Source organism: Perna viridis, chromosome 11 (genome assembly GCF_037379345.1).
Source record: "Perna viridis isolate PV_CMFRI_1.1 ecotype Kerala chromosome 11, ASM3737934v1, whole genome shotgun sequence".
NCBI classification, from domain to species: Eukaryota; Metazoa; Mollusca; class Bivalvia; order Mytilida; family Mytilidae; genus Perna; species Perna viridis.
This window is the reverse complement of record NC_142455.1, coordinates 11,855,701-11,877,522: the sequence shown is the minus strand read 5'-3', so window position 1 is coordinate 11,877,522 and position 21,822 is coordinate 11,855,701. Positions and strand designations below refer to the sequence as shown.

General features: G+C 34.5%; 3 protein-coding genes across 5 annotated transcripts; 2 read left to right on the top strand and 1 right to left on the bottom strand.

Annotated features, from left to right (window-relative positions):
* The first annotated feature begins 70 nt into the window (after positions 1-70).
* On the top strand, positions 71-6,047 carry LOC148602997 (uncharacterized). Of its 2 annotated transcripts, none has more exons than XM_088553524.1 (7): positions 71-250; positions 966-1,056; positions 1,398-1,534; positions 3,301-3,385; positions 3,815-3,912; positions 4,853-4,979; positions 5,803-6,047. In XM_088553524.1, exons 1-7 carry the CDS (start codon positions 90-92, stop codon positions 5,854-5,856), a joined length of 753 nt encoding a protein of 250 aa, XP_088409650.1. In that variant the 5' UTR covers positions 71-89; the 3' UTR covers positions 5,857-6,047. The 2 variants fall into 2 exon arrangements, with proteins under 2 accessions (XP_088409650.1, XP_088409651.1); XM_088553525.1 differs by having other exon boundaries at positions 4,853-5,028.
* A 2,750-nt stretch (positions 6,048-8,797) lies between these two features.
* Positions 8,798-15,441, top strand: LOC148602996 (dynein axonemal heavy chain 2-like). Of its 2 annotated transcripts, none has more exons than XM_088553934.1 (4): positions 8,798-8,929; positions 11,437-11,478; positions 13,351-13,536; positions 15,232-15,441. In XM_088553934.1, the coding sequence occupies exons 2-4, from the start codon at positions 11,443-11,445 to the stop codon at positions 15,376-15,378; spliced, it is 369 nt and encodes a 122-aa protein (XP_088410060.1). In that variant the 5' UTR covers positions 8,798-8,929; positions 11,437-11,442; the 3' UTR covers positions 15,379-15,441. The 2 variants fall into 2 exon arrangements, with proteins under 2 accessions (XP_088410060.1, XP_088410059.1); XM_088553933.1 differs by lacking the exon at positions 8,798-8,929 and adding an exon at positions 9,733-9,849.
* On the bottom strand, positions 15,398-21,008 carry LOC148602995 (uncharacterized). Its single transcript, XM_088553932.1, has 7 exons — positions 20,653-21,008; positions 20,129-20,219; positions 19,533-19,651; positions 18,628-18,712; positions 17,952-18,049; positions 16,401-16,527; positions 15,398-15,538 (listed from the first exon to the last, which is right to left on the bottom strand). Exons 1-7 carry the CDS (start codon positions 20,820-20,822, stop codon positions 15,476-15,478), a joined length of 753 nt encoding a protein of 250 aa, XP_088410058.1. The 5' UTR covers positions 20,823-21,008; the 3' UTR covers positions 15,398-15,475.
* Between the last annotated feature and the right edge of the window lie 814 nt (positions 21,009-21,822).

Here is a 21,822-nt window from a genome sequence, read left to right as displayed (position 1 = left end):
AGTATGTATCCTATGCATTAATGTATATTAAGTTATATCAATAAAACTTGGTACATACACACATGCACACATATCAGGCTGCGATTAACATGATTTATTGTGACAACATTACTTTACAGTTGTGTATTTTAAGTTTTATTTTATCAAAATATTGCCTGACTATTAAAACAGTCAACTCCTGCAAATGTGACCTTGAAAATGGAACTTTCATTGACATTTCACCACTAGCAAACTATGATGGCACTGCAAGGTAATTTTTTCATGTCTTTATTGTGGCGCATTTTGTTACACTCATTTCTTATGGTCTCAGTCTGTCCTTCCAAAATAGGTAGATTTATCTATTATATAACGTTATATGTAATCAGTCCTTTTGGCTATACACGTAGAGGCATATATTGGGTGTGGCCCCTGTACAAAACAAACTTCTTACGGAGAGTGCAAGAGCTCTGTACGCAAGTTATTGTAGCAAGCACAGTGTTTTATACTATTCTCAGTTGACTCGTGCTAGCGTGCTAACCGGTGGCAAATCGCGGGTTCAGTCCCTGGACGAGTTCCATCATAGACTTAATAAGAAGTCACTGCATCCTCATAAAGCCCGCAGCATACATGAGATAAAGTGACGACTGCTTGTATGCGGGTCAGTTTAAAAATATTGGTCCGACTCATTTTTATTATTTTCTATATTATTTCATGTAAAAATGCACTCATGATTAGTTTTCAGACTAAATGTTTATGAAATATTTACAGGAGAGAAGGCGGAGCCCATACATAAGATGTGGAAAATTGTTTATGGATAGATAATTTTTATACCTTTCCAGATATTTTTTTTTTATATCTTTGCCATGCATTATGGGTATATCAAGCTCACATCCAACTTTTATTGACTCGGTATATTGGTCCTTTGAAGAAATTACAGGAGTAACTTTTCATCCGGCTTTTCTGTACTTTTATTTTCTTTTCCTCAGGTTTAAAGATTTACCTGACGCATCCGGAGATAGAAAATTTTCCTATAATCCATGTGCACCTTTCACAGAAGGAACATGTCAAAATGCAGCGGTACGATTCATTTCTCCTTCAGAGACCGCATAACCACTTCCTGTTTCACAACATACCGTTGCTCAAATATATAAAGAGGCTGCTGTTCCGCTTAATCCTGGATTGGCTCCGTAAATTATGTTACTTTTCTTTGAATTAAAAAGGAATTATAACCAATTTCTATTATATGAAGTGATCCGTACGAATTCACATCCGACTCATTGTGAATTAAGATTCCAGTGTCTCAACCATGCTTTTCAGTCGTGCTTAGAAATTATGCAAAAAAGTGAACAAGTCGCGGAATGACGTATTAAAAAATGAGCACAATTAATATAAAAGTGTATTGTTTTTTACTAGTTTAGGTGTGTCTTCAGTATCAATCAACATTTGTTGAAGCTGGCCGACAAGAAACTGCTCAATGTACTGATGATGGCCAAAATGGAGCGTTAATTCTGTACCTTAGTTTGCAGCTAGCAGAGAACGGAACATATGCAGATATGTATGCAATCTGTTTTAATGGGTTGATATCAAAGTGGTTGTTAAAGTACTCAATTATGTTAATGGGTTGATAATCAAATTAAAATAATATATGTTGTGAAGTGGCTCAAATCAAACGTAAATACATGTAAGAATAATGAATACGGCCTTTGCCGAGGGGCAAAATTCAATTTTGAAGGACATCTTATCTCAGTGGTGTGGGTTGGCAGTTGTTAAGTTTCTTTTTATTACTTTTTGCCCCTGACTTTTTTACGTTTTATTTAAATTTTATTTGTATATAGTTCCTTTTTACCCTTTAAACGTGGATAATGTTCACTTATTCATTATTCTGATAATCAAAATTTGTTAATGTATCGATAATCACACTTTTACGAACATGTTTGTAAATGTTTTGATAATAACATGTTTTTAAGGGGTTGTTGTTATTTTAACATGTGATAAGGGGTGGTAGCATAATATTTTTAACGGTTTAAATATATAATGTTTGTTAAAGGGGTGATGATATGTTAGTGAACGGGTGAATGATTATAGCATGTTACAGTGTAGTTATTGATGGACTGATATGATTTTTGTGTTAGAACAGAACTAGTAGCAGTAAGGTTCAACGTGTTATAGTTTTCTTTCCTCTTTCTTATTTTCTAAATTCACTTAATATGTTCAAACGTACATAAAATATTTATGTGCTTATGCCTCTTTCTATATCATGCTTAGATAACCAATGGCTCATATATAGTTAGGTATTAAGGAGGTAGACCTAGGGTAAGGGACGTAACTCTTGCAAATCATAGGAACGTTTGTATTCAGCATATTATACTAATCTCATGTTAGCATCAAAGTAACTAGGATTCATTTCATTCTGTTTCAAATGAAAGCTTGATAGGCTTTGGTGAAATTGAATATGATACAAACATATTGATTTCAAGAGTTATAACCCTTACCCTAGGTCTACCTCCTTAAGGAACCGATAGACAGATTGCTTCTGCATACAATGAACTCAAGTGAAGTGATCCCAACCTATCTTGTTATCTGGATAAAATATTAACAGATCTTTCGTAGGTAGTATCAGGTTCGCAGACCAGTTTAATCAAAATATACATCAAATCAAAAGTCCATGACAAACTGAAATCATTAAGTCGATCCAATTACGATATACAAAAAATGATATCAAGTATAATCAGAAAATACAAACGCATGACATACAAAGTATAATCACACAAACTTAAAAAATCAAACTTCGTGTAAACAGAGTGTACAGCTTACTGGTCTACGCCCTTCTCGATATTGAAAATCAGGAAACCGGTGTATATATACCCTGGTCCCAAAACCGATTATCAATTATGCGAAACTAGCATGATATACCTAATCGACCGTACTTCTACTTATATTTCTACCCTGGACTTGACTTTTCATGAACTCGGCGTGTGTTTCTAGAAGAGCAGAGGACGCTTTCCCCACCGGTACACCTGGTCAATGCTCCCAGTTTTTGTGGAGTCCCGACTTCTTTTATTACTTTGTATGTATTATTTTGGTTATTTTGTTTTCTTTATTGTGTAAGTTTGTTTTTCGTTTCGGGTCTTTGTCCCTAGATTATACTCTTTTTATTTCCGCTCGAATCATGGTTTATTTAATAACTCTTCCAAAAAGTTATTTTATAAGTAATCAATTTTGTATTTGACGGAAGAGAACACATAATGTTTGGTCGCATTTTAACTCCAACAGTTGAGTATCTTTTAATAAACTAAATCAAAAAGTACTTTATTTTGACAGGCAACAATCAGCAGTATATCTGCTTTGTGACGAATCTCTTGAAGGAGAATTACAAGTTCAGGGACCTATCCAGCCTAATTTTAATGTAAGTTGTTTTAGATAAAGATAATGACAGTGCTAATAAATCACAACCATATCAAGGGCACATTTACCATTATTACATTTGGGCTAAAAGGGTAAGTCTCATAAAAATACAAAAAATACATATATGATTTATACATCTTTAGGACAGATAGGGGATGTTACATTAGAAAACAAATGCAAAAATTACATTATTTGTTGATATATTGCTATCCATTGTGTAATCATTTAAACCGATGTACAAGTAGATTCCCTAATATTGAATTAATAAAGTTAAGAATGGAATACATGTTGTAACTCCTACATTTATGATTTGTGTACGTATGCGACTAAGTAACTATATAGTGGTATTACAGTTGCGGTTTAACTTGAGTGTGTGCGAACAAATTATGTGTGCTTTCTTAATAAAATGGTTTTAAATATGATATTGCAGTTGATATTTCTGAGGAGCAAATATTCATGTGGGCGGGTCCCTGGTGAGACTATCCCAGAATCACAGTCATTGTCAGTTGGTTATTTTGTGGTGATTGGGTAGGTGTTATTATATAGAAAGCAAGAAATTTATCGAATATTCCCTGTACAGTGATAAATTTCAATAATTCACATAATGAAATAAATTCGGTATACCTTTACACTCGGACCTTCTCCCGCCAAATCGTCACCGATATGCAGATTAATCGGCCGATCGAACAAAATTGAAATAATGTTATACCTTACGAAGAAAATCTAAATAATAAATATAATAATCAATACCAATCGTGAGAAACCAAAACACAATAAATTATGCCAAGAACGCTTTAGAAGATCTAACTAATGCACACTCATTATATATCTTGTGCTGTATTCGGCTGTCGTCATAATATTTGGTATCCACTCTTTACAATGAATTATCTTAATATTATCATATGGTATTAGTGAACAAGTAGAAACTTCTATAACGCATAATTCCACAATAAATATAACACATATCCGTTACAATCTGACCTCTATCAAATCCACAATGCAAGGTTTAGATCGGTCGAAATTTTACTTTTTGAATGAACTAACCACAGAGTACTCCTACAATGTAAGTGGTTGGAATTTCGTTCCTCCATACCCCAACGATGGCACCAAGTCAGAAAATAGCTTGCTAGACAATCTTTAGCATTGCTGGAGTAACCACAGAGCAGCATACTGAATTTATATATATTGTTGAATATCACAAGTATATCTGTGTACTATTTTCCGTTTTGGAGCACACCTTGGTCAGGTTTTGTTCGTTATATGACTGTGAGAGGTGGTGCACACACCCTTAACGTGAAGGGGATTTACAATAAAAGCTAGACTGCTTGTAGTCTTAAATGCTGCATGGATGAATGGTTTTTTTTTTTTAACTGTCCTTCTATGTAGGCGTTCATTTAGTTAAGTTGTTAGCTTTGCTATGCTTATACAATATTGATGACAATTTCTTTCTTGTGTTTGTTTTTTCAAGTTTTTCAGGACTTGTGATTCTTTATTTTACCATCGGAATAGTTTATAAAAAGTTTCTACAGAAAGAGAAAGGAAGAGATATAATACCGAATCAACAGTTTTGGGCAGAATTGCCCTTTTTGATCAAGGTATGAATGGCAGCGAACTGATAATGAAATACATTCCAGCAATTTACATGTAATTATCATTTACCTGTACTTATGTTCTGATTTGGAAAAAGATATCTACATTTTTTTGCAGTCTTGTCGGCCGTTACAAAGCTAACTACTTAAGGAAAAATGACAAACTTCCAAAGATTAACAAAGATAAGTTGCCTTGATAGAAGTTTCTTTTGCTTTTATAGAATCATCCAAATCAGTCAATTATACGGAAGGCTACAGTCAAGTTAAAAATAAAAAGGGAAACAAGTCTTCTTTTCCAATGTTTCTCATTCTGTTTCTTCTGGTATAGGGTATGCAAGTCTCGTTCTAGTTTCGTTTTCTTTAGCGGAATTTTCGGTGCAGAACGTATTGAAAACCGAAGACCGATCTGCATTTTATTGTTTAATTCTGGGTACTCGAAACGCTGTGTAACATTGCAAAATCTTTTATTTTCTGTTCTTTTTTTCTTAATACCTTTATCATGTAGAAATAGGTATTTGTCATTTTTTATCGGTATTTTTTACACAAAAAGATAAACTCAATGCTCTGTAAATGACAAATCCCCATGCTTTTGAGTGGTAGACCAGAACCCATTCTCGTGAAACCACAAGGTCACATGACGAGACTTACATACCCTATTATGATGAGTGGTGGAATAAACCAACGATTACTGAATGCTTAAAATATTTAGTATGATTACAATGTAGTTTCAAACTTGAACATAAGAAAATAAAAGATATGTATATAAGGAATATACCATTTTGTAGAGCAGGTGTGAATTTATTTATTGCATATCATCATTATATTTCAGGACGGCTTTGTTTTGGTTTTTAGAAGAAAAAAGAAAGGATACAGCAATCTTTAAAAGACATATATATTGATGCAGTCAGTGTAATTAGGAACTTCAAGTATGCATTGTAACTACTCGGAACAAAACACGGCACTTGAACGAAGAAAAGGGAACTTGTATTGTAGGATTTTGTTACATTTAATTCTTCGTTTTGACCATTTGAATTGTACTATACTCTTTGGTAATAAAATTGCAAGGAAGAGAGACTATTTTGCTCTTTTCTTTTCTTTTTTTTTTCTTTTTTGAGGGGAGATATCTTTCATCATTTTGCAATATCCTTGCACATGAATAACTTAAGATAGTTTATTATCCTTAAAAATTTTAAACATTCCTTACGCGTTTCAACTTAAGGTTTGTTTGGAAAAAGGACAATTATAATTTCCAAGGTTAACAATCAAAGTCACATAATTCAACTTTTTCACATGGCAAGCGTTAGTATGACTGTTTTTTGTTTATTTATTTATTTATTGCTCATTGGATGAATATTTTTAGTCATCATTTTGCTTTTTCTTTGTCCAACATAACTTGCTATTATAACTGCCCCTTTTCCAGTTTTCCGATAAAAATTAAACGTAATTATGCTGAAGTGTACACACAAGGGTGGATACAGGAATGCATTGAAGAGCGGTTGGGCATTCTGACTGCATGACCAAAGAGGTGGCGCGCTCCATCACACTTCAGTGATTTTCTTTCATTTCAACTGCAACTTTTCCGTAAAAAAAACGGTAGGATGCACTTTGATGTAGTACTGGAATATGCTTGCGAAATTTTGGGTTTCAAATGCATTTTTGACACCAAAGGCAAAATGAGTTCACGATTATTCCACAACTAAGTGGCATAGATGAAGGACAACAAAAGAACAAAATCATAACATATATACCAGATGCGTCGATACAGTAAGGATTCTTCTGCTTTCCATATCTCGTGTCGAGTATCCCAAGTCACACGGGTAGGGAGAATTAAGACAGGAGGAAGATTTACGGTTTACTTTAATGATTGACTCACTGTTTTGTCGGGTGCAGTGATATTTATGTACCAATGTATTTAGAATTGATACAGCACCAATGGGAGAGGTGATGAAAAGTATAGAAAACCCTATTGGACAAACTATGCTTTTTCTGTCTACTTTAGCTGCAGCCACGCAGGCGATATCCTTTATCAATTTGTATACGCCATATTTTTACGTTACCATAGTTTTTTTCCGTGAACAAATCAGTATTTTCTTTTTAGAAAATCATACATTCAATTCACTATTAATTCGACCAATACAATAACATCGTTTGCTAGGGTAATAAAGTGAATCATGATTCTAGCGGAAATAAAAAGAATGTAATTTAGGGACAAAGACCACATGGAAAACAGAAACAGACAACAACAAAAAAAAACATGAAACAACCTAAATATCGGACTCCACTAAAAACCGACAGCACAGACCAGGTGCACTGGTGGGGTAAGCGTCCTCTGCTTTTCTAGAAATATCCGTCGAGTTTCTCATAAAAAGTCAAGTCCAGGGTTGAAAGAGGAAAGGAAAGCTATGGCAAAATGCCGATTTTATGTACAATCATTAAAATTGGAAAAATGGGTTCAGACTAGCCGTATATCTACATGTATGTTTATTGGTATTTACCATGTTTACTGATTACATTTATGTTACTTCTTAAACAGCTCACTCTTGTTTATGTATAGAATATCGTCTAAAAATTTGTAGATAATGACCACTTGAGAAACTTTCGTCAAAGCAAAATGCTACATCAATATCTACTGAAGCTTTGCCTTCCCTATATTAGGATATGTGTGTATTTAATAATATTTTATGAAAAATACAATCTATATAAATATAATTATTATCTCAAAAATACAACCGAATAAAAAACTAAGATCTGTGACTGTTTCTGAATAAGAAATTGAAACAAATTCTGGGGGTTTTTACATGCTTTATCTGATATTCATAAAGACTTCTACGTATATACAAAAATTGGTGAACTAGATTAATTTTGATCCATATAAATGGAATTCAAATTCGATTTTACGTGAATTTACGCATTTTTAATTGTTTAATCTATATTCCTACACAATTAATTGAACATATTATGTCATATTGACACACATTTAAATGTTCAAGCATAAACGCGTTGAAATATACTACATTTGTAAGTACATATAGTGTATTTAAATACACTCAACAACTAAATAAAATCACGAATGAAAAGCAATCAAGATATACAATTCTTAAAGCTGCATTAGCTGCCAAATTTGTTCAGTTTTGATTCTACCGAATTTTGCTGATAAAATGAAATAAGTTTGTAAGTAATGCAATTGAATCAATAAATGTCGATAATGCCTTCAGAATGTTGTGAAAACAACGTTTTTAAAATCAAAGATCGATAGCTCAGATCTAATTATTTTTCGCCATTACTTCCGAAGATTGCCGACAGGACATTAACCTGGGTTAAAAATACTTTAACCTTGGTAAAAAAAATAACAATAACGGATACAAAGGTATGCACGTGTCTTGTTTACATTTCATTTCATCTAATTCTTGATTAGTTTTCAAATAAATAATGACATTAACTGACCATATTTGTGCCACATTATATCACAATACGTAAATTTTACAAGGATCCTTGTATTATATTCGAACTTTTGTCTTTTACGGCTTGAATCCGATGGTTTTCCTTACCACTAATTACCACTTTCGCTTTGCAAACAGGTTTGTTTTTGTTTTTTTTAAAGAGGCTCTTACAGCACATGCGTGGATTAAGGTCACCATGAGTCGATTTTTTGTCTTGCAAGACAATAAATATATAGACACCCATTTCATGTATTAAACACATTTTATTTGTGGATATCGAATGCAATTATACAAGAAAAGTACAATTTAGTAGAAATAAAGTTAAGGTATATTTCAACAGAAACAAAAATTTACGAAAATGACAGCTAATGCAGCTTTAATGTAGTAGGTCAATTGTGTGTGTGTCTTTTTTTTGTAACAGAGTATAGTATTCATTCAACTGCGAGTCCATGGAATCAATATTCATTTGTTGATTTATTTTCTGACATAGTTATTGAACTTTGGTGCTTATGACAGGTAAGAAGTGTTATTTTGCTACTTGAAACCGTACGCGTACTCTATGTAATATTTTACTAATTGTATGACTTTTTGTATTGTTTTGATGACTGTCGTCGTCGGCTTGTTCGGCATTAGTTACATGTATATTTAAAAAACCTGTATGGATATTCGTGTTTTCATTGGCTATAATGCAAGTTTTTTTTTCTGGAAATAGACCTTTTTGTGCTAACTGTAGGATAATCGATGAACATACGCAGAGCATACTAAATATACACTTCCGCGAGGAAAATTCTTGTTCTACCCAAGCCCTACCTCGCGTAAGTGTATATTGAGCACAAAAGGGTCTATAAACATTGTCCATTTATTATAATCAATTGGATTACCTCCCATACCTCAGGTCAACTACATTAATTTCAGAGAGCCGGAATTACTTTTGACTTGGTCTCAGTATCGTATTAATTTTCCCATGGACTTCTATAGTGAAGTGCATATTTTTAGGATTTTATTTAAAAATATGTAAATTGATTCAATAAAACTTTCACTTATGTAGCATTTCTAAGGACATGTGAAAAAATAATTTCCCGCAAAGAAAATAGGGTGAGTCCACGAAGATTGGACAGAAAAGTAGTCTTGAACTATAAATAGCCATTTTCCCTACTTTCACTTTCGTTTTGCACTCACCAAACCAACGTTTTCAGTGGAACATTTTTATGATATTATGTTAGATTTTCTTTTAAAAAAGTTCTTCATCTTACAGTGTGATGTTTGCTCTATTTTGTAAGTCATTGTTCATGTCTTTTGACAAAACATTAGTTTGTAGAGAGGCAAAAAGAAAATGCACTATATTTTTATGGCATCCATGTTTTGACGTACACCCGCTCAGGGATATGCAATACGATACTGGTTCCACTTATCGTTGGGGTACGAAATCTACAAAGGTATGCAAAATAAAAGCTACTTGTTTATAGGGCTTTATCTAGTGTGCTGCTTCGATCAAAGTACTCATGAGCTGTGTTAATTAATATCGAATGATGTTTTTGTTTGTTTGTTGGGGTTTAACGTCCGAGCAGCAATATTTCAGCTATATTCAGGCGATGAACATGAAATTGATGATAAAATGAACATGAAATGATGAAATGAAACAGGGATGGGACACAAGGACAATGGGGTCGAGAAATTTTGATTGTCACTGGAAAAAGGGAGAGGTGAGTAGGGTCGGGCAATTTAGCCTCCTGTGGCGGAGCCCTATGGTTCCTAGTCCGGGAGAATACCACAGTAGGGTTCTTTAACGTGCGAGGAACGTGGCATCTTTCCCAACACGGTGCACCACTATGGTTTGCGGTCAGGTTTTCCGTATTATAGCCTGACAACCCCAGCATGTAACACGCCAGGGGTACCCCATTCCACCACCTGGGGCACACAGCTCAGTTGCTCTGTGGGCAGAGCGCCCTAGCCCCCGGCTAGGGTTCTGAGCACTATTTAGTCGCATTTTACGACAAGTTTAGCGCTGCTGCAGGCCTATTCTTTTAACACCCGAACCTGCACGGGGAAATATCGAATGAGAAATTATCATAAATACACATCGTCCTTCTTACCTGTATCACCAATAGTGAAAGCAGGTCGATATAGTTGCCGCTCAACTTCTATGAAAACAAACCACTGCTATCCAGTTGAGGATACGTAATTTCTAGAAATCGGATCGACATAAATAAAACTTAAAGCTCCGAATCACGCAGAAAACGAATTAGATCACTTCATCTTTTGTTGGTAAGCATAAAAACACGAGGCTGTCTCACTTGAAAATACGACTAATCAGACCAATTGTTCGGAACGCGGGGGGCGGGGGGGGGGTGGGAATTTGAGATTTGCCATAAAATCCACGCCTGAGATTAGGTGAAAATATCTTCACAGTTGTGTTCAGTTTCCTTAAAGACAATGAATTTGTGAGACCGAGCTCCTTTGAGACTGGTACATTTGTCCAGTTTATGGCCACTTCTTTTTGTGCAGATATGTTTTTAACACATGCCGAGCTGCATGTGCGTTCAAATTACTTCGGAACTGAAGTAGTCAAGTTAGACAAGTTCTGTTATGATCAGCGTTCCGTTTAGAGAGATTTCTCTGTACATACATGGCACAAATGATATACGACATTGGAAAAGAAGCTATACGATATAGAAAGTATCAATATCCAACGCAGACGTATAACCGCTTCCTAATTCACTAAGTACGTATCACTCCGCTAACTTTTAGGTGCTGTTATACGGGATGTGAAAAACCACAAGGCACGAGCACTTACTCATTAAAAATCCGCGAAGCTATTTCAGGGGTACTGTGCTAATTTGCATAAAGGGGTGGGGTTAAGCACTGAGTGTGACGGGAGTGTAAAGCGTTGAAATAGCGAATTTACCCTCTTTGCAAGAAATTGAGAAAGTGCATGCCGGAGCTTAATCCTAAGATAAATTGTATCTGGACACATATTTGATTAACCATCAAAACATAAATACAAATGTGTAATTTCATTACAGGTTAAAATGGACATTGAAGATGTATTAGATGAGCTGGAAAATGTAAGTAAATCTTCATGTTCCACGATTGATGCTTAAATTATTGTGAATATGCGTGTAATTTATATAACATTTATCGTTTTCCTTGGTAAGAACCTCTGAATACTATTTACAGCTTTTATTTTTCAACGAGTTGAAATGTATAGTGGTATGTCCAGCCATCCGCGTAGTTTTATTTTCCAGGTGGCTATGCTTCGCTGGATATTCATCGTCGTCCAAGCACATGATCAAGTACACAAGTTAATAAAAACAACAATGTTATCAACTAATAGGTACTGTATATTGATGAGGGCAGGAGCAGGGTCGTAGTAAAAGAGCAAGCCATGCATTTCAAATTTAAATTTTGGACTATAAAATCAAATTGAATTAAACGTCCAGCAGTCACAGTCCTTGTTTACCAGATCAACATACCGTTATCGAAAGAGAAATGAAAAAGAACGTTATCCAAGGATAACAACTAGACAAGGAAAACAGACGCACACAACAAAGAGCATGTCGATCATAGCCAAACCAAAACGCATATAATTACTAGTATATACAAACGAAAGTAAATGAGCAAACAGGACTCTACTAAAAAACTGGAAGCATGGACCAGGTGCACCGGTAGGGTAGGCTCATTGCTTTTTTTTTAGAAACGCATACCGAGTTTTTCACAAAATGTTACACCCGAGGTAGACTTAACAGGAAAGGAAATTTAAGACGCTATTTAAGACACAAAAGGACATCTACTAGTAAAAATATAAATGGTGAACTAATTTTGACTTTGTATGACTCACTGATACATAAAAAGATAGACAGGCGGACAGTGATTTATATAAATAAACTCGTAAATAAAGAACAATGAGTGGCGCACTCGCTTGAAGTGCGAGTGGCGGGGACGTCGATTCCAAGCCAAGTCACTACATAAGCGTAATCAAAGTGCTTAAAGCACTGGAGGTTTTTGATTCTTGTGAAAATTGTAGCATGAACAAAATTTCAAGGATTACATGATGTTAAAGAAAATTGTGATCATACGTTTGCATTTTAAATATTATTAAGAACTGGTTTTTTTCTCACTAATATGTATAAACTGAAAGTTAATGCATACTACTGATCCAATTTCACACACATTTTCAAGTTTTGTTCCAGTTCACCTTATCCCCCAATTTCAAACTTAAAGTGAAGGTGTATTTACTTTCAAAAACTATATTGACAGAGTATTTATCCTTCATTTATAATTACACATAACTAAAATCAAGTTCAGGTTAATAAAATAATTTCCTAAACAAAAGATTTTCTACTAGACACTTTTATCAATTTGAATTTTCCAGCAAATTTTACTTGGTTAAAAACATTGCTCTTCACGTATGTTTATAAATGGTAAAAGGCCAAAAAGAAGTCACTAAATCTTTGGTTGATATAAAAGGAATTACATTTGAACTATATTTTTGTGTAGTGTTCAGAAATAGTAAGGACGTACCAGTGATGAACCGGTGACACAAGATATTTTGATCCTGAAGGATCAAAAACCCCAAAAATGAAAATTGGTAGCAATAATTATTGCTTCTACAACAAGCACACTGTATTTTAGGGGACAAAATGGCAACTGGTTGCCTCGGAGTCGGAATAATGTGTCCGAGTGGTATAACATGCCTACCTGCAGGTCGTTGCTTCTGTGAGCTGACACAATATAAAAATCCGACGCAGCATGCCGGAAGTACGACGCACTGTTTGATCGAACGGTTGGTCAGCCATTATTTGTCCTGGAATCCTTGAAGTGTCTGTCATAGACAATAAACCATAATCAATATATCTATCTCGTAACACCATGACAGCATAAAGCATAGAGCAGAACTGAGGGTGATCATTGGTGATTTGTTTTATTTTCTTTCCTAGGTTAGAAAGAGGGACTATGCTGAGATCAGATCTTTTGCATCAGCGCCATCAAAGTTAATGTCAACATTCATGGCTGTTAGCATTTTGCTAGGCGAAAAAAGTACTTGGAGAGATATTAAACTTTTGTTAGCAAACCCGAGCGACTTTGTTGAAAAATTGAGGAACTTAGACAAAGACAATATATCAGTAAGTATGTTTATACATGAAAACAAGCTTGATTGAGATTCGTTTTCTTCTTGAAGGCAATTTAAGTTTGGTTATATCATGAAACCTAAAACTCGGAAGCAGGACCAGTTCAGTGGGGGGTCCAGGGGGTCCGGGTCCCTTTTTTTGAAAACTGAGAAAATTTTAATATTTGCAAGAAAAAATTTGAAAAGATATATATAAATATCTGGAATAAAATCACAAATTTATAAATTTCTGGATCCGCCCCTGCATTTTCCAATTATTTTGTTTCACATGTGCAATTCATAGGCCATAGACGATGCTTCGAAGTGAGACTAACTCCATTTTTTTTCAATTATCGGCACAGCTTCGCTGACATCTTAATGGCATTTATAATTTGTTTCGGACAGATGAACAAAAACAAAATCCCCGACACTTGATTGATTGATGGATTGTAGTTTTCAACCTCCTGTGGTAGATTTTTCATGCATTTCAGGACAAGAACGCTTTATCAATCGAACAGACCCTACTTTAAATTAGTTTGATGTGCGAGCTTACAACCAAACCACAGATAGCCATGTCAGCCATTCGAGCACATATTTGTGGCTCCTTGGATGCATTTGTATTCGGCATATTTAATATACTAGACCTATCATCTGCGTTTGGACAAAAAATTCCGGATGTTGCATATGATTCGATTGGCCAATAAATCCATATTATGCATATGCCTAGGCTAAAATACTTTAGGTTAAGCATTAAAAAGTCATGTTATATGTAACTATTTGACCCTATGAAAAATAAAGACTAACCATAATTCTAATTAAGGTCTCACTAACCACTTCCGGGTCAAATGGCCACCTCCCTATGTAGTACTAAAAACACACTGAACCTAGACATATGCATTGTAAGTGCATTATTTGTGTGTATTATGATTAAAAGTAGTAAAAATAAAGCTGAGAATGTGTACTTTAAAATCATATATGTAATTAAATACAAAAGTGTATGAATATTGTTTACATGTGTGAGTAATTTGCCTCCATGCTGTCAGTTAGCAGAACAAGTAAAAATGTGGATTTTCAGTATTATTTATTCAAGTAAATTTTGTGAAGAATTTCTACAATGATGGTACCATTAGCATAATGATTTTGGAAGCCTTATTTTCCAAGCTTCGCAACGGTATGCAACTTTAAGATGTCATTTGTCCTGGGAATTCACAGTGAGAGTTTGAAAATTACTTTTTTAACATGAAAAGTAATGGAAACGTTAGAAGTGGTTAGTGAGACCTAAGGTTAGGCATAAATATATCAGACTGCATAATTTTAGATAAGATTATGGCCATAACTATATATTTTGCGGTACTACCTTCGTGTTCGGTACATTCGGAGTCCTCATTACGCTCAACATGAAATAGATCCTACTTCATATTGAAGGGGTGTTTTTGCGTATTTGTCTGATGTATGATAGAAATCCGCTATACATAGTGCAATCCTACTCCAGAAAACTACATGTATGTGCACATTCAATAAACAACTTAATATTTTCACATAATTATGATAAACTATCCTTATTATCCTCGGTTGTTACGGATTCAAGTCTCAAAATTCAAAACTATCCCTCGCAAAACTTGCGGATTAATTTTCATTTTTGATTTCACCAATAAAAGCCCTTAATGTCCCTACTCCTTTACCTTGTTATATAGAGCAATCTTAATTTCAGCCTCAAAGAATGGAAAAAGTGCGCAGGATGATAGCGGAAGGTAACATGAATCCAGATGAGGTCAGACACATAAGCAGTCTCGGTGAAACGGTTTGTCGATGGGTGGTTGCAATCGAGGAGTATGATAGAAATAAAGCTTCAAAGTGACGAAGACTTTTGTTGTACACGATCCTTTATTTTATGTATGAATTTAAAAAATGTTTATCTGTTTTTTTTTTATTTGTTTGTACAACAAAAGTAGTTACTACTTAATCTCTCCATATCCGGCTCGTGATTTTGCTGTATTAAAAGTAAAGGCAGCACCATCCTACAAAAGTTACAGTAACATACACATATACAGTTCCATATGCATGTAATTAACAGGATTCGGTCAGTTTCATAAGCGAACACAGTGAATACAGTGAATCCTGTCTAAACCGAACCTCTTAAAAACTGTATGAACTGTTTAGTTTTGGAAGGCGTTTGAATTAGGTAGCACTCCAGCTAAGAATCATGCAAAATAAGATTCATTGTTGGAAAGACTACACATTTTTATTTTGGGTATTTTGTTAAAAATGCTTAAATTAACAAAAAATTACATGTGGCTTTTCATAGAACCCTTGTTCATAAGAGATAAAAACTAAATAGAATGCACTGTAGAACTTAAAATTAAGGGAGGCAACTCTGTGAATGACACTAACATACAACAGGAACTATTGGATTTTCAATGTGAATTAACTCCTAAAAGCAGACAGATTGGAATAAATAATTATACATTTCATCATGTAGATCTATAAAAAAACTTAATGACAAAAATAAATATGTGTAGCCTTTTATTTTGGTGTGTCACATTTTAAAGAATTTGCACGATTCTTACAAAGACTGCTACTTAAAATGTCAAAATGTATTGAGACAGATCGTCAGTTCAGCATTCGGTTGAGAAATGTTTCACTGTATATAATTATAAAATAGACGCGATCAGCGGTTCATCAGTACATGTATATAATAACATACATGTAATTACAAAATTATAATCAGAAAATATTTTCAAAGGTTACCTTGATAATCAAGTAATCATGAAATATCTGACTTAGTAATCAAATTAGCACTGAAAAAACGACCGAATTACTAATTTCACCTTACAATAAAAAATCCTGTTGGCAGGTTCAGACATGACATTTTATAGTTACCTTTATTAATCCTGGAAGGGCAGTCCAAAATGTGTAGTTCGGAACTCGGTCAACTCCACCAGCCTTTTTCACGACGGTCATATATGCGAATCCACTAGCAAAGTAGACTATTATCAGTACGAAGAAACTGAAATTTTTGAAGTATAATAATAGCATACCATTGTATAAATTTTAAACTAAAATAGCAACATACTTATTTGTGGCATAATTAAGATCATGGTTCACGCAGTGGCGGAGGGGAACCAGTGTTTTTTGTTTGTTTTTTTTTTAATATGAAAATTGTTCTTGTAATGTCTTTAGTAGTGGCAGATATAGGTGAAGGAATGCCAGGGCTGGAAAGTTTATCTATTTCGTTATAAATTTGGGGGGAAAAAACACGAGCAAATAATTACCATGACCCACAAAATCACTGGATCCGCTCTTGTTCAGTATGTTAGCCAGACTGTTACGTAATGTTGTCATATTGTACACGTTCTGCGCACTTTTGTATCACGCTATATTTCTTACAATTAGGAACAGGGTAATGTTGCTACAAGATTGAAGTCATCACTACAGAAGTTTTATTGTCGTCATCATGAACTCGTGGATCGTAATAGTTGATCGGTCTGCACCATGAGGACAGATTAGTTCAATGTGCCATAGTTTTCCTTTCCTCTTTCGTCTACCTCGGACTTGACTTTTTATGAGCAGCTCGGTGGGCGTTTCTAGAAAAGCAGAGGACGCTTACCCTACCGGTGCACCTGGTCCATGCTCCAAGTTTTTTAGTGGGGTCCGAGTTGCTCGTTTCCTTCTGTTGCTTTGTACGTATTATTTTGGTTATTCTAAGTTCCTTGTTGTGTTTGTCTGTTTTTCTATGTCTGGACTTTGTCCCTGCATTACATTATTTTGATTTCCGCTAGAATCTTGGTTCCATTAATGATTTACTCTTCTACTGTAGAGCACTTGGTTAGAAGTCGATATATTTAATTTTGTTTGATATTTTGATTCAAGAATCGCCCATCATTCCGTGTATGCGCATGTATTCGAAAGACATTCTTTCAAACCCCACTTCGAGAGAACTAGATTTCCTCTCGATTTATATACAGGTTTTAGGTGTACATGACATGCAACATATACAATATGAAACAATTACTTAAAACAGTGAAGTGCCGAATAGGTTTTTGTAAAGAAAATGTATTCATTTGAAATACGTGATTTCAGAATGAGAGTTGCAAGAGAAAAACACTTTAAGTATATTTCTTTAGAAATTTAGATTGACTTTTTATGAGCAACTCGGCGGCTGTTTCTAGAAAAGCAGAGGACGCTTACCCTACCGGTGCAGCTGGTCCATGCTCTCTGTTTTTAGTGGAGTCCGGGTATGATTTTAGTTACTTTATGTTCTTTGTTGTGTATGTCTGTTTTCCATGTCTGGTCTTTGTCCCTGGATTACATCCTTTTGACTACTGCTATAAACTTGGTTCCCTTGATTACTCTTTGCAATTACTAATGCAATCGTTTTCAAATTTATTAGGGTAAAGAGGTTCCGCATGTCCCCGATTTGTTTAGACTTACATAATTAGTAAAATTGAACCTCCGGACAAGCCATCCCCATCATCGTCGTCATCATCGTCCCGTCTTGGACATGCGTATTTCGAGTTCAGATACAAATACTAAAAGATATTTATTTAAAAAAACAACGTTCACCTCATGTATCTTTTACAATCAATTCCATTTGAAAAACCAGTTTTACCCACAAATAAAATGCCTTAACCTAACATACAAATTTATATCAAAAATGAAAATGTGTTACAGTAACTTTTTTATATATTATTTACTTGACTCTAATTAAGCTTTTTATTTTTTTCTTAAATATTTTGTATGTTTCTTTCGTTTTGTTTTTGGGGTTTTTTTTTCGCTTCCCTTTAGTACTTTTGATCGTTTTTTTTCGACTTCATTGATACTTGTCAATTGTTATTGAATATTGAAAATGAAAAATTACAACCCCCCAAAAAATTGCCGATTCGTGAAATAGGTAGGGAATCCGAAAAAAGGGGTTCCAGGCTATTATCTTCTCATTTTTGTTAAATGGTATGCATGGAACTTACAAAATGTTTCAAAACGGAAAAGGCAATCCTCTCAAGCTAGGGTTTTGAGTCCACCTTCGCTCCCTGACTAGAGAGGAAGGATAGGGATAAATCCCTGAAGTACTCCCCCTCCCCGATCCGCCACTGTATACTACTTTACTTACATAGTTGCCATCTGCTATAATTTCACCCAGTGGGTTTAACTGTCCATCTACGTTGGCTTCACATGCAAGGTACACGTAAGTTGTCCTATAAATAGTACAAATTTAAGGTGATCAGGTCAACTGCATGTGCTAAGTCCGACTTCATATAACTACTTGTGTTAATGTTTTGCTTTCAAAAGCATAGATTTTTCATTCATAATCTAATTTCAAGCGATCTAACTGGTCAAAATTCTACTCCTACAACGTAAGAGGTTGGAATTCCGTTCCTCCGTTAGGATGGCACCAACTCAGAAAATAGCTTGCCAGACAACCTATATCGTTGCTGGAGTAGTCAACATTCAAGTTGATAAGGGTCTACAACAAAGCTAATTTGAGACGATAACCAATTTTTTTGCTTAAAGCATATATAATATCATCAAATCTTCCGCGAACGGCTGTCAAAACCCAAAGGTTACAGGTTTTTTGGGAGTGTTGTACCGTGAGAGAATCTTGACAATATTATGGTGCAACTCTTTTGATTTTAATGCGGTTGCACATTTAGTATGATCCATTTTTACCCGTATAATTCCTTTCATGACTGTTTTTTTTTTCTCTGTGTGTAAAGTTGTTTGTTTGTTTGGTATATGACTGATAGCAGATCCGTCTCCTGATGTTTTGTGCACCTGAAAATAATTGTTCTGAAGAAATTCATGTGAATCGAGCTTCAAAATCCATTCACATAAAATTTGTATAACTTTCATGTGAAATTTGCTTCAAATTGATACAAAGGCATAATTCACATGATTTCATGTGAATTTTTTAAATCCTCTAATTAGCTACTAAGGTTAAAGTTGTGTAAAAATAATGTAAAAATAATGTGAAAATATTTCCTGCCATCCAATCACGAAAAAAAGATATAAAATTACCTTTTTATATCTGTTGTTTCTGAGTAAACTAAAGCCAATCCATTAGCGCTGTCATAAGTAAACGTTGCGCTATCCTGTGTACCGGTACTGATACCTGCCCCATTTCTCAATTGACACACCTGAAAGTAATTGAATAAAAAATCTACGGAAGACTGTAAGGGACATTCACACATCTTTCTAAATTCGGAAAAAAATTATTTTGCTGTTATAAATTGCGAAGTGTCAATAGTAATCGATCGTTCCTAATATGTAGTTTTAGTTCCATGGCATTTTTATTTTACATTTTTTTTCTTAAAATATGTTACTGACTTCTGCACCTTATACAGTGAAAGTTGTCTAAATCGAACCCCTTTTGACTTTAAATTTAGTTCGGTTAAAACAGGTGTTCGGTTCAATTTGTTAAAAACGGACTTTCGACAGGTTTAGACAGGATTGCGCATTATTCATGGTTCGCTTCAGGCAGTGTTCACTATTTGTGAACACGTTGAGTTATCGAAAAAGGTTGCAGTATTCGTAAAAAAAATATAGCAAATTGCAAAAAATCGCAACTTTCAACTATTAATAATTATGTACGAGCTTTGACGCATTATACTCACAGCAACATCATTGCATGCGTTTTCAGAAAAGCTGAAACACGGATTATATGACCAAAAATCACCAACACCTGCATCCTGGATGTCTTTAAACCTGAAAAGAAAAATAAATACCAAAAGGTGCATGATATTTTGTTAACATACTGTATGTCTAAGATACGTAAAATGTGTCATTTGTTCTTTGGTATTTTCTTACTATATTTCCGGATCAAGCAATCGTGATTTGAGTGGTTTTTTTTCCTTATCATTGAGGACTTATTTTTTTCCCGTGAATCCTCTAAAAAATGTGTTAGTGAGATATCAACTTGACAGGTTTTACATACATGTTTATTTATCTTTATAAAAAACAAAGTGATTGCCGGACAAAAGTTTCTCAACAATAAGTCTTTCATGCCTCTCACAGAAACAGCACATTTGTGTACCTTCCCAGTAGAAAGCAATCCTTTAGACTCAATCCCTTCTATGAGCCACGTTGCTCTAGCAATACCTCTTGCCAAAACATGGGGCTGCTAGATTGTGTTACTTACTTTGGCCCCTCTTTCTGTCCCAAAGGACGGAGATTAATAACAGTTCCATCGTCGAGGCGACACTTGCATGAGTTTATCTTAGCACAGTTAAATCCAGATGAGTCACGAATGTAAGTCAATGTGATGAGACAGAGACACACGAAAGCCCGGAAGTCTACCATAAGATCCATGGTTTTGTATACTTCAACGAATTTGAAATTAAAAAAATCAGGTTACATAATTTAAGTTCCAGTGTGTAATAAACATATATTAACACTTTTTTTATCAGCTGCGGCGATGTTTGAAAGAGAATGTTTTTGACGTTTTCTCTGGTCCGTATCTCCGGCATGTGATTCAAATTACTAGATAAAGACTTTTATCACAAGTAAACATAATTTCATATATGAACTCAGTGAACAAACTTAACACTTTTAAAAATTGGTAGTCATCATATCTTCACATACAATAAATTTCATTCAGAACAAAAAGAGAACAATCTTAACTGGAAATGTAACAGAGGACACACAGGCAAAAACGACAAACAACTTTTCAGCCAGCTCACCAAGTTCGTTGCTTTGAAGTTACTTTATATATCATAGGTTCATTAGTAAAAATAATAGGATAATTAAATGGAAAGAGTGAATAACCAAAATATGATGACGACATCGGAATTACCAGGCTATTTCCGCTACAAAAAAATAAGGGGTTTTTATTTGTGTAATAAGAAAAGAAAAACGAACGACTATATTTAACGATTGCGTCGAACTTGTTCCAAGCACGAGTAAAATCTTAAAGCTTTCTTGGAACAAATACTATTTTGGGGTCATTTACGAAAGCCCATAGATTGTCCGATTTATGAAATAGATTTTCACAATAACTTATTATTACTTTCGAACATAAATTTGAAATTTCGTGATTGGTGTTGTGACATATTGGCGGAGGTATTCCGAAGGTAAAATTACCGGATTTATTTCACACGCAATTTATCGAAAATTATCACACAGGAATCATTAATTTCGTTAAATCGATATGTCGATGCTATCTATATATGCTAAACATTGGTGATTTTAAACTCTGTCCACATTTTCTCTTTACATAAACTTGACTTTATAGCCACACAGGTGGTGTTTTCTAGAAAAGCAGAGGAGGCTTATCCTACCAACAAATCTGGTGCAAGAGTAACCAAGGGAA